Raw genomic sequence first — 14,833 nt, 5'->3', positions numbered from 1 at the left:
AGCGACCAGATCTTACCTAGAACGGCAGAAAACAATGAAAATGTGTGGAAGGGGCTACAAGTAATGTTTTCAGGCCCATCCGCTATTAAATCATCGCCGATCGTATTTACAAACTACAAAAATGTAAGAAGTGTAATTTTTAAGACATTTTCTCTGAATTCAATTGATGAACTCTCTTTCCAACCTTTCCTCTTTTCTTTTAATCCTTTGTGTCACAAATGCCTGATAGCTACCTTATGCGTGCATTATCCACTGCAAACCAATCTCTAAAATGATTCATTTATGCAGTTATACCAAAACTGTACTATAAGTCTTCACACAATCCATAAGAACACCAAAGGTTTCTTTTCCAAAGATTTACATGTAAGCCTTTTAACTTTCTCTGGGCTTGTCTTCTGTACATGACATTTGAGTAATAGATCCCCAAAAGGTAATATTTGTATCTTCTCTTAACATTAAAAAATGTATAACATCCATCTATCATCAGTGAGGATGTTCTTGCTGGTAGCAATCCCTATCCTGGAGGCTCAAGGCGGGACTGGACTACGGATAATTCTTCAGTTCTTCACAGGACTGACACCTTGTGAAATCCTATATAAACGTGGGAAACAAACTGAAGTCATCCCAAGTCCACAAACAAATTCGGCTGTGAGGCAGCAGCAGTGAGCGCCATACCACTCATTGCGTGACCTACCATTTAATGATAAAAAAAACAGAAATCAGAAAGCGAGACCTTTTCAGAACTCATCTTTCTTTCAGAATATTATTCTTTACAAGTAATACAGTAATTATATGTAAATGTGCTTTAAAAATCTTCCCTAATTTCCCTGTTAGTTGTTAATACCAGGTACGTGAGTAGGCAGATGAAAGCCAGCAAACAACACTTTTTAGAAGAAGAAAACATTAAGTCAATCCCTTCTTGTAAAAAAATAATGTTATAGAGGGTACCAGGTAGCAAAACTGTGCAGCAGCAGAAGGGAGATTCCCTCACTCTCCAAGAGAGCCGAACGCTTATCTCTCATCAAGTATCAACTCTTCGGTTGCTGTAGACTTGATTAAGACGACTGTAAACTTTTAGAACAACTTAAAACCTTAGAATGATTGGAACTGTTTAAGGTTTCCATGTGTTCAGATACATTTGCCAGCCTCTAGAGGAACATCTCAAGTTTGCAGACCTGGACATTTCACTTTCTGAATCATTTGCAAAATGCCACAAAAAATCATACATGTCTCTGGACTTATCTTGTTTGGGCATTTTTTGTAAGCCAAAATGCAACTGAAAGTGTCACATGATTTCAGTGAAATTGTAAAAGAATGGCGAAAAAGGATAAAAGTAAATGGAATTAGAACTAAGAACGTCTTAACTTAAAAAACAAACAAACATGACAAGTTCTTGTAACTGGGTCGTTGGTAAGTTCATCCTGACATTTCATGTGCTGTCTGCTGCACTGTGAAAATATGCAAATTTCCTCTGAATGCTTTGTAGTGTTTGCAGCTAAGAAGAAACGGTTCTTTGGAAGTGGCCTACATCTCGCAACATTGAGACAAAAATTTTTGAAAATTAAAATGTTTGCGTTACTGAATTAAAGCCTGTCCCCCTCATTACTTTTAACCAGTTCTGTAATTCTCATGCCTCTGAAACTTAAATATCATTGTATATAAGAGAAGGCTATATCTTACTACCTTCTTGGAGATGCCAAACTTCTGTGTAAAGCATGGAAATTTATACGGTCAAATTCAAGGGGGAGACCTAATAATGGCCATCAGTACGAAATATTTTAGGATGATTAGGAAATTTAAAAATAAGGAAAATATTAGTATAATAATTTATTAAATTAAAATCATACAAAAAGTCAAATTTAACCTACCTTAATTAGAAATTAAACAAAAAGGTACTACTTCAGTTATAGCCTCTGTTTTTATTACAATCCTCTAGAAACCGATAGTCCCAAGAAGAGTTCTGGACACTTGCTGGACGTGTTACCAGTCCAAACTGATCCAATCTCTTAAACTGTACGGGTTTAATTATTCTGCATGTCTTGGTAAATTATTAGCTAAAGGAGGAGGACAAGTCAGCAAACACAGCAACAGCTTGAAACCGAAGCCCGGGTGCAATAATTCATTTGAAAGGGATTGTAACGCTGGGCTTTCTGCCACCTCTTGCACTTCGTCGCCATGGCGAGCCCCGTACTTCAAACTGAAATTTTATTCCTTAAGTAGAGGATGCCGTTCCATTTTCGTCTTGGGGTGTCCTAGGATTAACCATATTCTTAGGAATTTCAATGTACAAATTCATGGAATAAAGTGGGTCCAGTTTCCCCCAGACACTTCAGTTTAATTTGGTTTGATTTATTATTAGGACATCAAGTAAAAATAAAGAAATCTATTACTCAGTTACACGTGTTGGGTTTTTTTAAAAAAAGAAATACCCATTTTTGTGGTTTAGGAAATCATGTAATTGTGCTATGAGTGGCAAAATTTGCTCTACATGCTTTATTCTCAACTATTTGAAAAAAGGTGAAATTGAACAAATATCATCTCCCATTTGTGATGTATAATTACATATTGTACGATTAGTGGGCGATTTTTAAAAATAAGATCATCATTGTCTGTTTTTGTTGCTAAAAGACTGAATTTCTCTTAATTTCCACATATCGCCCCCCCCAACAAGAATATGTTCATAAAGACCTCCCACAGCACATAAATGATCCGAGCAGAATGCAGCATCTTTTGAAGAATAATTGGTTGTTCTCGTAGTGCATGTTAAACACATTCTTCGTCTATGCATTCCGAAATAATATTTTTTTCGCGAAGCCAGTTAATAATTTTGGATGAACAGTTAAACATTTAGCCTAGAATTTCAGATTCCTCTCCTCTACTGGTGTACTGACTGTACGTCTGTTCTGTGACGGCGATGCTCAGCAATGCAATGCAATGCTTCTCGCCCTTTGTTTTTTTTATCCAGCTCCGTATTAACTTTTTCGAAAGCTAACACTAATTTGCTCCTCACCATTCCCGTTTCTTCCCTAGCATGGCTTATATTCACTCCCCGCTTCTCCCTGTTTGTAAAAATGGAAACACTGCTGTGTTCAGCGCCGCACTCCGGAGACTCGTCAACAACCCCGAGTTCAGGTGAGGCAGTCCTGGTAAAGAGCTGCAGGAAACTTCGCGGAGCCACGGCTGTGACTGGGCCTGTGTACGGAGGGGCAAAGTTTAGAACATTTTTGAGATGGTTATAAATAAGATTCAGGGTAGAAACTTCCACTGTCCTTCGTGCGTGATATACAGTCACCTATGCTTAGATATAGGAATTTTGAAGCCAGTATGTATATCCTAATTTAGGGAGTGATCGAGAAAAACCTTTGAAAATGACCCACTGTTCTTGTGTAAAATAAAACGTTTTTTTGCAGTTTCCTCGAATGTTTAATCTTATGCGCTGTACTAGTGTCGAATATATCAGGGATCAGGTATATACGGCTTTTCTCGTTTTACTGTACATTTGTTTTTTCTTTTTTTTACTGTAGTTCGGCTACTGTCGGACAGGAATTACTCTACAGTAATAATGCACGAAATTGTAGAGAAAAACTTTTCTGAGATTAAAAAAAAATGGTTCATAGTCGTTAAATTGTGGGTTAATGCAGTGATTATTTTATGGTACAGGCATAGAAGAGAAATGTAGTTTCCTGCTGACTTTGATTATCATTATTTGCTTATCAGACTCCCTTATCATTCAGTCATGGGGTAAATAAGAAAACGTGTGTACTGCCTCACTAAAAATGTTTGGGAAAATCACAAAACAACATAACGATTTGTACGTTCAGGAACAGCTCTGGTTCATATCTGTTCAAAAAAGCACATTGTGTTATTTGTTCATTTTTAAGACAGTGAAGCATTGAGTTTGAAAACACCTCACATACAACAGCAGGACCCGTCTTCCAGTTCAACACTTGTTACTTTGAAAACTGTTTATGTGTGTTTTACATTTAGCAAGTGGTGTATCTTGGTGATTACCCAAAACCGTGTTCCATGGAACATGGGTGTTTTTTTCTTTCAAAAATACAGCGAAGTTAGGCTTAGTACTTTGATCTGTTTTTTTTTTTGCTGCTGTTTGCAAATGAGTTCAGTTTTGGTTACATGATTAGGCTACATTTTTCTAGCTCTTAATAGCAGTGAGGTTGTTGCAAATGGTGCAGCAGAGAAGATCACACACCCATTGTTGTGTATTTTAGGCAAGAACTGAACATCAGTTTCATCAAAAAGCCTACAGGATTGTTATTTTTGTGACCTGGTATTATAATTTCTTAATTGATTCTAACTTGAAGCAACCATTTTGGCTTTATCCTTTAATTCAGTTTTTTTTTCCATTCTTATGTCTGTTTTAACAGTGATGTGAAGTTTGTGGTGGGCAAGGAGCAACAGGAGGTGTTTGCTCACCGCTGTATCCTCGCCTGTCGTTGTGAAGTTTTTCATGGTATGTTCAGTCAGCAGCTTCAGACTGGTCGCCACACGGAACTGCTGGAGACTCCCATTGTTCTCTCTGAAGCGCAGCCTGAGGTTTTCCTAGCTGTGATTGAGTTTCTCTACACTAACTGTGTTACCTTAAACAATCACATTGTGAGTAATGGTTAAATCTTTGTGTGGAATTCCCTCACTTAAATTTCACAGTTAGGCGCAGGAATGGTATTTAAATAAAAGGCCTGACCTCTGACTCCTTTCACCTGACGCTAGAGTAGGAAAGTTGCCTTTTATTCATTATACACTTTAAAAAAAGACATAATGTTGTTTCTCTGGGCAGTGTTACTCTAGAAGTGTTGCTTATTTCCAGGTATAACATACTTTATTTTTTGTAATGTCTTTGTTATATTCCAAACTTGATAAAAAAGGCAGTGAGATGGAAATTATTTATGTATAACATTAATGGGGTACTTTCGAAATCTAGAAGAGAAATCTAATGGGATTTAAGCCGGCGTCACACTACGCGACTTTTCCTGGGATTTTCAGTCGTAGCCTTCATTTACACGATCGTAAGAAAATCACAGCGAGCTGTACAGAGTTGCAGGCCCCCCCGTTACCGTCAGTTGTGTAGTGTGACACCCCCAGCGGCTCAGTCATAGCGCTCTTAATAGCCCCTACGACGAGTCGCAGAGAGTTGTAGGGGCTATTAAGAGCTGACTAATAGCCCCTACGACTCTCTGCGACTCATCGTAGGGGTGGGCTCTTGTGTCTGCCACACTCAACAGCCAATGAGCGTTCAACCGGAAGTACAGCGCATACAATGCGACTGCAAGGAAAATAGGAAAACGAGTGTTTTGGATTGTGCAAATGGAGGAGAGGCGCGTCAAACTTTGGAGCCAGCACTAATGTCTGTTCGATGTTTCATGTTTGTCATTTCGTGTTAGTTGTTGTGAGTTAGTTGGTACTCCTCCTCTTATTCCAGTGTGCTCCATATTGATTGGCTGCCAAAATGAAGCGACCTCGCGGTACTCTCGTGGCGCAAAGCGAGATTTGGAACCGTGATGAAAAGTTGCCAGGGAATCATGTAATTAGTCACCCCCTGCGATTCCTAGTCTTAAAAATTTGACACCCTCTAGGACAGAAAAGGCAGTGAGATTCAGCAACTGCAGTTGTTAAATCTGACATGGTCCCCGACTAGAAGTCGTGTTGAGTCATGTAGTGTGACGAAGGCTTTAGCTATACTTTACTGCAGATGATATGTTCAAAGAAAAGATTCACAGAAGAATGGTGTGCCTTAAGCAACTGGACCACACCACCTTGTTGAGAAAAAGATTCCCGTTTGTAGTTGGGAAGGTGCATTTAATGCTTTGTTTTAAGGCTACATAACCAAAAATGTCTTTCATTAATTTTCATTAATAACATAGTGTGTACGGTGTTTCCTCGTATGGTATTAATGGGCAATTTAATATCATGTGGGTAGTTCAGGTGGGTAGCTGCGTCAGCATGTGTAGGCTGCAAAGGAACAAATAATAGGTTTATTCCATGCTGAAAAGAGAAGAAGCTGTAGAGCCTTCTTCGGGTGTACATATTCAAATAATATTCTGTTTTCTGCGTCATTTTACCTTTACACAATCAAGGAGGTCACTTAAATTAGAAAGCCTACAGTTGCTTGCTGTTATCACAAATTGTCTTATAAATACTTGAAGTCAGTTTGGCTGTCTTAATGGAGCACTCTGTAGAATAAATAAGTGCCCATCTGGACAGGCTGCAGGTGATTATCATAGCCCATCTGCTGGGGTTGCGTCTGTTTCATTTTACATCTGTCAGCATAACAAGGAGAATATTAAAGGAGTTATTATTTTAAGAAAAAGAAAACCTAAACCTGTAACAATGAGGATTATAATAAGATATTTAAGAAATTTAAAATGAAAATACCATGCTTATAATGGTAATTTGCTTTATAAACCGATCTTATGCATAATGCTAACTGTAGTTCAGTACCTATGCGGGATTTGCAAACTCCTACTTACACAAGCAAGGCATATTTTATAGCAAGACACTTTAGTAAGCATTATCTCTATCAAATGTAAATACCCTCCTTAGTATGGTTTGTTTTAAACTGTTGTTCAAAATAAATACACTGTTGCAATGAAATTAAACCTTTAAAGAATATGTCGTGTTGTGTGAAGTTCATAAATATGATTTTAGCTAATCAAATAGAATTTGTTTAAATTTTTAAGGGAAATTAAAAATTATTTTCATTTTTTTTAATTTTAGGAGCATATAGGGTTTATTAGCAAATCAGCAAGTCAAATATAACATTGAAACAAAACTTTATATAGAACTGTGTAGCTGTCGAGGGGTCTCTTCTCTGTTGAGTTTATGAAAACAGAGAAAAATGTTTATTGATTAAAACTAAAAATGAATAAGATTGTAGTGGATTTTTTCATTAGCAGTCATACCTTTGGAGCTTCCATTGCTGAAATAAAGCATGTGGCTGGATAAGACAGTAAGAATGTTGATAAAAACTAATCATGTTATATTTTCTTAAAATGAACCTAACAGCGGGCAAATGGAAGAACAGCTTGAAAGAGACGATTACAGGGGTATTTTACTAATCAATCTGTTTTCACTGGTTTCTTTTAGGCCTTTGAGGTGCTGACATCAGCAGTGGAGTATGGGCTGGATGACCTGCGAAAGGTATGTTTTTGATCTAATAACAATATTTAACAATAAATTATTTTGTGGAGGATGAGAATTTTCCTACTTTAATTCATATTTTCGGTTTGGTTGAACATTCTGTGTTATGTATTTCCTTTTGCTATGTTGTATGTTATGTAGTGCGGCATTGTATGTTAGGCTATTGATACCTTCCCTGATTTTTGTATATTAAATGAAAAGCACATACCTAAAAAGCTGATACCACAAAACGTGCAGTAATGCATTACAGAAAGCTATTAAGCCAAGAATTTAGGATAAAATTTGCGATCCTGTTTTACTTTTTTTGTTATTTCTACATAGGTTGCAAACATTTGAGAAAAGGGAGGCTAATCTATATTGGTTTAAATGTAGAGAAATTGGTAGACACCGGAGGGAGGTAATTAAAGGAACAGCATCTGTCATACTGATTATTACTAAGGTAAACAGTTTATGAGAACGATATTGATAACATGACTTACAGAACAAGGAGCACATGGATAAAATCAGAAGCAGCTCACAAGAGCCCTGTCTGGTAAAAGATTCTGAAATATGAGTCTTACGAGCCAGGTTCTGCCAGTTCAGTTCCAGGCTGTACCTCTAGCTGACTATCCATGAAAGTTTCTGGGAGTAAAGGGGCAGATCTGCCTTCATTCTGCTGGCATCTGGGAAAGAAACTGCCCGAATGGTATTGGATTATTGCATGCGAGTGACATACTGTACCATATGTAAACAGAGAACAAGAGAAGAAAAGAAACACATCGTTTCAGCCGTTGTTTCTTTTCTTCTCTTTTCAACATGGAATAAACCTTTACTTGTTCCTTTGCAGCCTACGCATGCTGACGCAGCTCCCTACTTGTACTGTATGTAGTTGGGTTGTCAACATCTTGGATACAAAGGAACAAGTAATAGGTTTATTCCATGCTTAAAAGAGAAGAAAGAAAACACAACGTTTTGACCGTGGAGCCTTCTTGAAGAAGGTTCCACGGCCGAAACGTTGTGTGTTCTTTCTTCTCTTTTCAGCATGGAATAAACCTATTACTTGTTCCTTTGCAGCCTACGCATGCTGACGCAACTACCCGCCTGAACATCTTAGATGGCCCTTATGTTATTATCTCTTCGATGTGTATGAACTGTTATAGCTATACTGGGTTAGTAATTATTTATTTCAAGTTGTTCAGTACTAATGACAAATATCTGGTGATTTAACATTTTCTAAAAATAATAAACTGATGAAAAAATGTCGCATTGTTACTTTTTAAGATATGCATTGTAAGAATACTTTTTTTCCAATTCAGTATCAAGTACTAGAGTGTGTTGGTTGTACTTCATGTTATTACATTGTGTAATAAAAAAGTTAAAATATAAGCCTTTATGTTGAAGATTTTTTTTCTTACTTTTAGTTCTTTAGCTGATGCAGGTCTGGGCATGTCATTGTGGGCAGATGTAAATCAATAAGTTATAAATCCGGAGAAGGAAGGCAGGGTTAAGATTAAATTCTTGAGCTGAAAAATAAACAGCAGAGACTGATCACACTGAGCAGCCATCGAAGCTGAAAGATATAGAGATAAATAAGTTGTTTGTATTGGTCTTCCATAGAAAGAAATCAGTATTCTCTGTTATAAAAGTTTGCTCTTTTGTTGTTAGGTTCTTTGTATGGTCACATGTAATGTTCAGCATATCTTGTGCTGTGATCAGGCAGGCATTACAAAGTAGTAGTGATGTTAAAGATTCCAATAAATTCAAGAAAGCTGTTTTCACTTTCAGACATTGCAGGTGTTGTTGACCACATTTTATTATATTTTCGTCAACAAATTGGTTTTATGTAAGGTTCATTAGTTCTACTGCCTTAAAACGGACTTTTTAAATATTTAAACAGTTTGACACAAACAACTTTATTGCTTGCCAATAAAGAGCTGACGGAAGAAAAATGTAAACTGATTTTTGCAGGTGTGTAAGGAGTATAAATGTTGTTGTTAATCAAAAATTATTCAAGAGATCAGTTTGGTTGGATTTTTTTAAAAATGCCAAAACACAGATAACAAAATACTTATTGGATATTGAAATATTGAGGGGAAATACTGTATTTACGTTTCTTAGTTTTTAGTAGATTTCAGCATAATTGCAAAATGTGCAAAAACGTAATAGAATGTGCTACCAAAAAAGGAGTAATATCTAGGTTTTGAAGCTGCCATTACAAATAGACCAAATCTGGTTGGTTATCAGGAGCTACACTATTGCATTTGTATTGCTGGAGGTGTCAGACCTGCAGTCTTTAAGTTTTTTGTGAGTTGCAGGTTTTTGAGGTAGAATGAACCAGTGTTTTCACTTGGGGGTAGTTTCTTGGAAAGCTGTGCACTAGTTCACACTTCTATTTCTCTAGAACTCAATGTTTCTCCTGCACCATAATTTTTACTTCGGGTTTTACAAACAAACACTGTATTCAAGGAGAAAATCAAAAACTGTTTCCATTGCAGTTATGTGCTGTGTGAGGCAGACTATAAATCATGTGTTTTTAAAATCCGAATAAATACACAAAGACTACAGATTGTACTCCCTGCCTGTCCTCAGGCTTATTAGAGACCTATTATGTGCCATTAAGCGACATGTTTGGATGTACTGTATAGACAATCTTTCCCTCTGTGGTTGGCAAACAGAGAGAATTACGTAATCAGTCCAAATCTTGCTCTGCCATTCAGTGCCTCAACATCCTGAAACCCAAATGAAGAAATGAAAAGAGATGTGTACAAATAAAGGAGTGGCATTCAGCTATTTGAGACACCGTGCCACAAATTCCAATCAAGGATTTGCAGCACTCAGTCTGATTTATTCTGCATTTTTCATCTATTGCTAGGAAGTGCACAGAGGAAATTAACCTTGGATTTTTGTACATTTCTAAAATAGTGCATTGCTGCTGTACGTCAGCATTTTTTTCCCCTCATCTTTGAGATAAGCTTTCAAAAGCAGTGTGTATTGCAACAGGTAACTGCGATGATGATCTATGTAGGAAAAGCATCTGGAAATGATATAGAACATACACAATAGGCTATGAAAGGAGGAGAAAACCGTGATGATTCATGTTATTTAAGGTCCCATGGTGCTTCAAATTTCAGATTGTTCAATGCATAACCATAAACGTGATTATGATTGCAATATCTGGTTGGTCAGCCTTATGCCAAACATTAAGATTTTGCACACCTCCTGCATGACCGGTGTTAAAATGTTAAGGAGTTTTCTCCTTCTGTGACTATAAATAATTTGCATTCACAACACGCAAAGGTGCTGTCTGCCCTTCGGGCTGCAGAGGATATGCTGAGGACTTTGCTACAGAGGACCAACAGGATGTGCAGAATTAGAAGTGTGAGATGTCACATGGCTCAGAGAACTGAAAAACTAGGCCTGCCATTTCTTGCAGGACAATGAAAGTCACCAGCCTTGTCTAGAATCGATGATTGCCTTTAAGTTTAAGGGCTTAAATTTCTCCAGTTTCTTTCATTTTGGAAAAAGAACTGTAAATCATGCAAGTAGTGACAGATTTGTGATACTTAAATTTACATTAGCATTTTCTTATGGTGTACACTCTACTATTATAATACAGTGCTCTCTGTCATTTTTTGTTAAATAACTTCTTGCATTTTGCTTAATCTTTTTTTTGACATTTAAAACTGTTAGGACCGATTCAGTAGCCCATTCTTCATATTCTAGGAGGAACATCATCCTGAGTTTCCAGAAGGCTGATGTATAGCCCTTCAGAAGTGAATTTGCTGTGAGATGTGGAATCTTGCTGAGTAACAGAACAGAACAGCTCACTAAGGCATTTTCACTTAATGAGGAAAAAATAGGCTACCAGCCACAGTGCTGTATGCCATTAATTATTATTCTAAGGCAAAGCCGTGCATCAGTGTGTCTTTTACATGTTAGTTTAGTTCAGAGTACCTTGATGTTTACTCATGTATTGTAAATTGCTTTGAAATCTACAAATGTACAGCTAACATTGCTACAGAACTTTCATTGCAAAGCAAATGTTTGAGAGTGTATGTAGACCTGTTGTATAGCCTACTACACTTTGACATTGTGTAATGTAAGTATTTGCTGACAAAAGTTTTTTTTTTGCATAATACTGAAGACATTGAAGAGTTCTAACACTGATAGACAGGAAGAGAACCTCACACATTTGGGTTGACTCATGGTCTTCTTGAGCTATTTTTCTTACATTTATTCAGCTTCAGTTTTCTTGTCTTTTTCACTTCTTTGTAGAGTTATGCTGTGGTCTTACTGCTTGCTATAACTGTATTTATGGTGTCACCTGCTAGTTCACTAAATGAAGCATGACTTCTGGAGGTTTGTGTAATGGCACTGGTTATCCCTAGCAAGTTTTTACCAGGTAGTAACATTGCATCAGATAAAGCTGCACAGATCACCTTGTAAACAGTTGAAACTTCTAAGGGTGAAAGTTATTTGGAAGAATGTTAATTATGTGCAGCAGGGTGTTATTGTGATTAGTGCTGCTGGCTCTCAGCTCTTGTGGAATTTCTGTGTTCCTTCTCGGTTTTCTCATGGGTTTACTGAGGGTGCTATAGTCTCCTCTCACATTCCAAAAACATGCTGGGTTGGTTAATTGGTGCTTCTGCATTGTGTGTGTGTCCTTTGATGGACTAACATCCCATTCAGGGCACAGTCCTTCCAGAAGAGGTTTTGGTTTGCTCAGATCCATACCAGAACTAAATGGCTTCCTGATAATGGGTGATGAATGTTAAGCACGCACTTCATTTCCTTATTAGATCTTGTTGTACCACCTTTTTTTCTTCCTGGAACATAATTTTAAAGTAAAATTCTGATTCATGCTGCTGTGTATAACCTCTGCAAAAAATCAATTCAGGTGGATGTCATAAGCTTTAAACACACAAGCTAGACTAAGGATATGATTGTTTGTGTTTCTAAATCTTCTTTTCATTTGACCCATAATTCTGCTTCATGCTTAATCCAAAAGATTGTTTTTCAGAATTTATTTATCCTTTCTCTTTATAGCCTACTAAGAATATATGGCTTTTTCAGTTAAGCGTCAAAACTCCGATTTCCTCATGGGCCTGTCACTCATTATGTATCGGCTCAAAGTTAGCTTGTCTCAGAGAGGATTTAGTTACTGTCTGAGAGCCTGTTAGTGTCAGGAAACTTTTAATATTGTCTATGCAAAATGTATATTATCAACGTCACGTTTAAGCTTAAATTTTATCCTAAATAACATGAAAAATGAATAATAGTCTTGCCTCTAATAGAAGACTATAACTAAGTAAACAGAGTGCTGAACTTTCCAGTCCAAACCACCAGTTTGTACCCGTTTTCAGAACCATAGTTATTTTAGAACAGTTTTATGTTTTTCTATTCATGCTTTCACTTCACAGTTAAAATAGTTGTGAATTTAATGCCTGGCTATTCCATGCCAAAGAGAGAATGATTTACAACCTCTTTATAACAGGAAAGCGGAACTCCAATTCTTGAGTGCTCCAGCTTTTATATGCAGGTGCTTTTTAATTGGCAAACAACAGTGACCTAAAAAAGGTGAAACAGCTGGTTTGGTAATTAAGGTCATGCCCGAGCTTTCATGGGCTCGAATTGCCGTTATCAGATCTAGAATCTAAGTTTCTTTTTCTCCTTTGAACATTATTATTATGGTTATTTAATTTTCTAATGAATTAGTCTACTTGCCCCCGGATTGATATTCAGTAGTAAATGATCCCAGCCTCTTGTCTCACGTAGGCTGTGATTGTATGCAGTGCTGTGGTTTCCTGTATTATGTTGCCCATTGCTTTGTTATAAGCTGCATGTGTGGGGTCTTGTTACAGATCTAATCATTAAGATGTAATGTTTCTTTGTACTTGTGATACATGGCACAGTATCAGTTTTACTACTGAATTGTCAGAATAATTGACCTTTCTGTATCTTTCACCCTCAGACGCTCAGTCTTGACACCTGTGGTTAGTTGTGTTTGAGTTCCATTGTGCTCAAGTCAAAAGCAGTATAAAAAACAAAACATAGTTTGTGTTTCAGAAGGTCCAGTTTTGCTAAGTAAAAAAATAACATTAAAAATAATAAAGCAAAACATTGTTTTGTCAAGCACCATACTGCTTCAGTAAAGTATTGTAAGTTGAAATTGATCATGATTGTGTATTTTGACAGCTTTTTGTTTCTCTGGAATATAGTCACTCTGGATTTCTGTGCTACAGGGCATACAACTAGATAAGCTTGATTTTCTGCCTTTGTGGAAGGAGCGACCATTTTTCTGAGAACCATGGTATTTACTCATCCTCTATTTGTTATAGACTTCTAACATCATGTAAAATGTTTTTATGCCTTTTTAAATATGATTTGTTCTAATAATGTGATGAAAGCAATAACAGAAGAAGGTCATACTGTGTTTCTCATTGGCATTAAAGTTTTGGAATTAACAGTAAACCTTTTAAACAGTCTTCCATTAAAGTCACTGCACTGTAGTATTTAGGGTTCACATGCAATTAAGTCTTCACACTTTATTTAATACTAGGATGCCCATGGATAGACCTTTTCCTGTAAACAAAATAGTTATTACCAAAGTAAACACCACAAGTTTTCAAGTGACCTACAAAACTTTATAATTATTTAACAAAATAATGGTACCAAAATGTCTTTAATCATTTTTGTGTTGGGAAAAAAAGCACTTGAGTTCTAATTTAGAACAAGTGCTACACGTTTAAAGGAATTTTATGGAACAGTGTATAACTAGAGAACACAGGTACTGGTGGATCGATTTTGGAGACTGGAAATGACCTCCCACGAAGCTTTGCACATAGTTGTTCGGAGACTAGCCTGTCCCCTGAATCTCATGGAAAGTATTTTTCCCCCCCCGCTGAGATGTCTGGCCAGCGAAGTGTGAAAAAACAAGACACGCTTGTGGTACCAAATTGCTTTTTAGGCTTCCAAGTAGTGGAAGCTTATTTTTTTTTTTGCCCTCTTTTATGACTGTTGCTCCTCAAAGGCTGGACAGCTGAGCGTTTTCATAATAGGTCGGTGTAGTGGAACAAATAAATCAGAAAATTTATGACAAAAAACTGGGGTCCTGTGCCAAACGAGGTGGCTGATCCACATACTTGACAACCCTTTCAATTTGTTTTTATGAACGCTGCACCAGTTGAATTCAAACTTGGTACAATAGATTTGTAGTTGTTCAAGTTGTTCAACCCAGTTTTGATGCCCACATTGTGTTGTAGATCATTTTCATAGATGTAGACTATCAAATTACTCTCTTTTAAATCTGTTTGGCCAGTTAACTCCAACCTCTGTTGGGATACAGTAGTTCTGTTATCAGACAGAAATATGTAGAGTTGTTACATAAACCAAGATGGATGTCCGACTAGACTGGTATTGTGTGTTTTTGTCTTTTTTTGTTAGTAGCAGTTGAGTATTCAAATTCAAACAGAATTTTTGCTAAGGCTCTGTATTGCAGTTCAGTCCCTGGACTTGAGTAAGAAAATAATTATTCTGGATTTATTTGCTTCATGTTTACAGAACAGCATTTCTGCTGCCTTGAAAACTCTTTGGAGAGAAGACCTTAAATTTCATTGATAGTCCTTCACCTAATTTTATTATTTCCACACAGTGCTAGGAGTTGCTGATCCCCAGCAATTTTCTTTAACTCTTTTATACT

General features: G+C 36.9%; 1 protein-coding gene across 1 annotated transcript in view; it reads left to right on the top strand.

Annotated features, from left to right (window-relative positions):
* Positions 1-2,711: 2,711 nt before the first annotated feature.
* LOC148823403 (BTB/POZ domain-containing protein 19-like) overlaps positions 2,712-14,833 on the top strand; it is a 47,221-nt gene continuing 35,099 nt past the window's right edge. The window contains exons 1-3 of the mRNA XM_088927446.1: positions 2,712-3,132; positions 4,386-4,614; positions 7,102-7,155. Of these exons, the coding sequence (XP_088783572.1) occupies positions 3,032-3,132; positions 4,386-4,614; positions 7,102-7,155 (384 nt within the window). The 5' untranslated portion in view covers positions 2,712-3,031. The remainder of the gene's footprint in view (positions 3,133-4,385; positions 4,615-7,101; positions 7,156-14,833) is intronic.

Source organism: Atractosteus spatula, chromosome 11 (assembly GCF_055471065.1).
Source record: "Atractosteus spatula isolate fAtrSpa1 chromosome 11, fAtrSpa1.hap1, whole genome shotgun sequence".
Classification (NCBI taxonomy): domain Eukaryota; kingdom Metazoa; phylum Chordata; class Actinopteri; order Semionotiformes; family Lepisosteidae; genus Atractosteus; species Atractosteus spatula.
The sequence above is the reverse complement of the archived record's forward strand: the minus strand, read 5'-3'. Positions and strand labels throughout refer to the sequence as shown.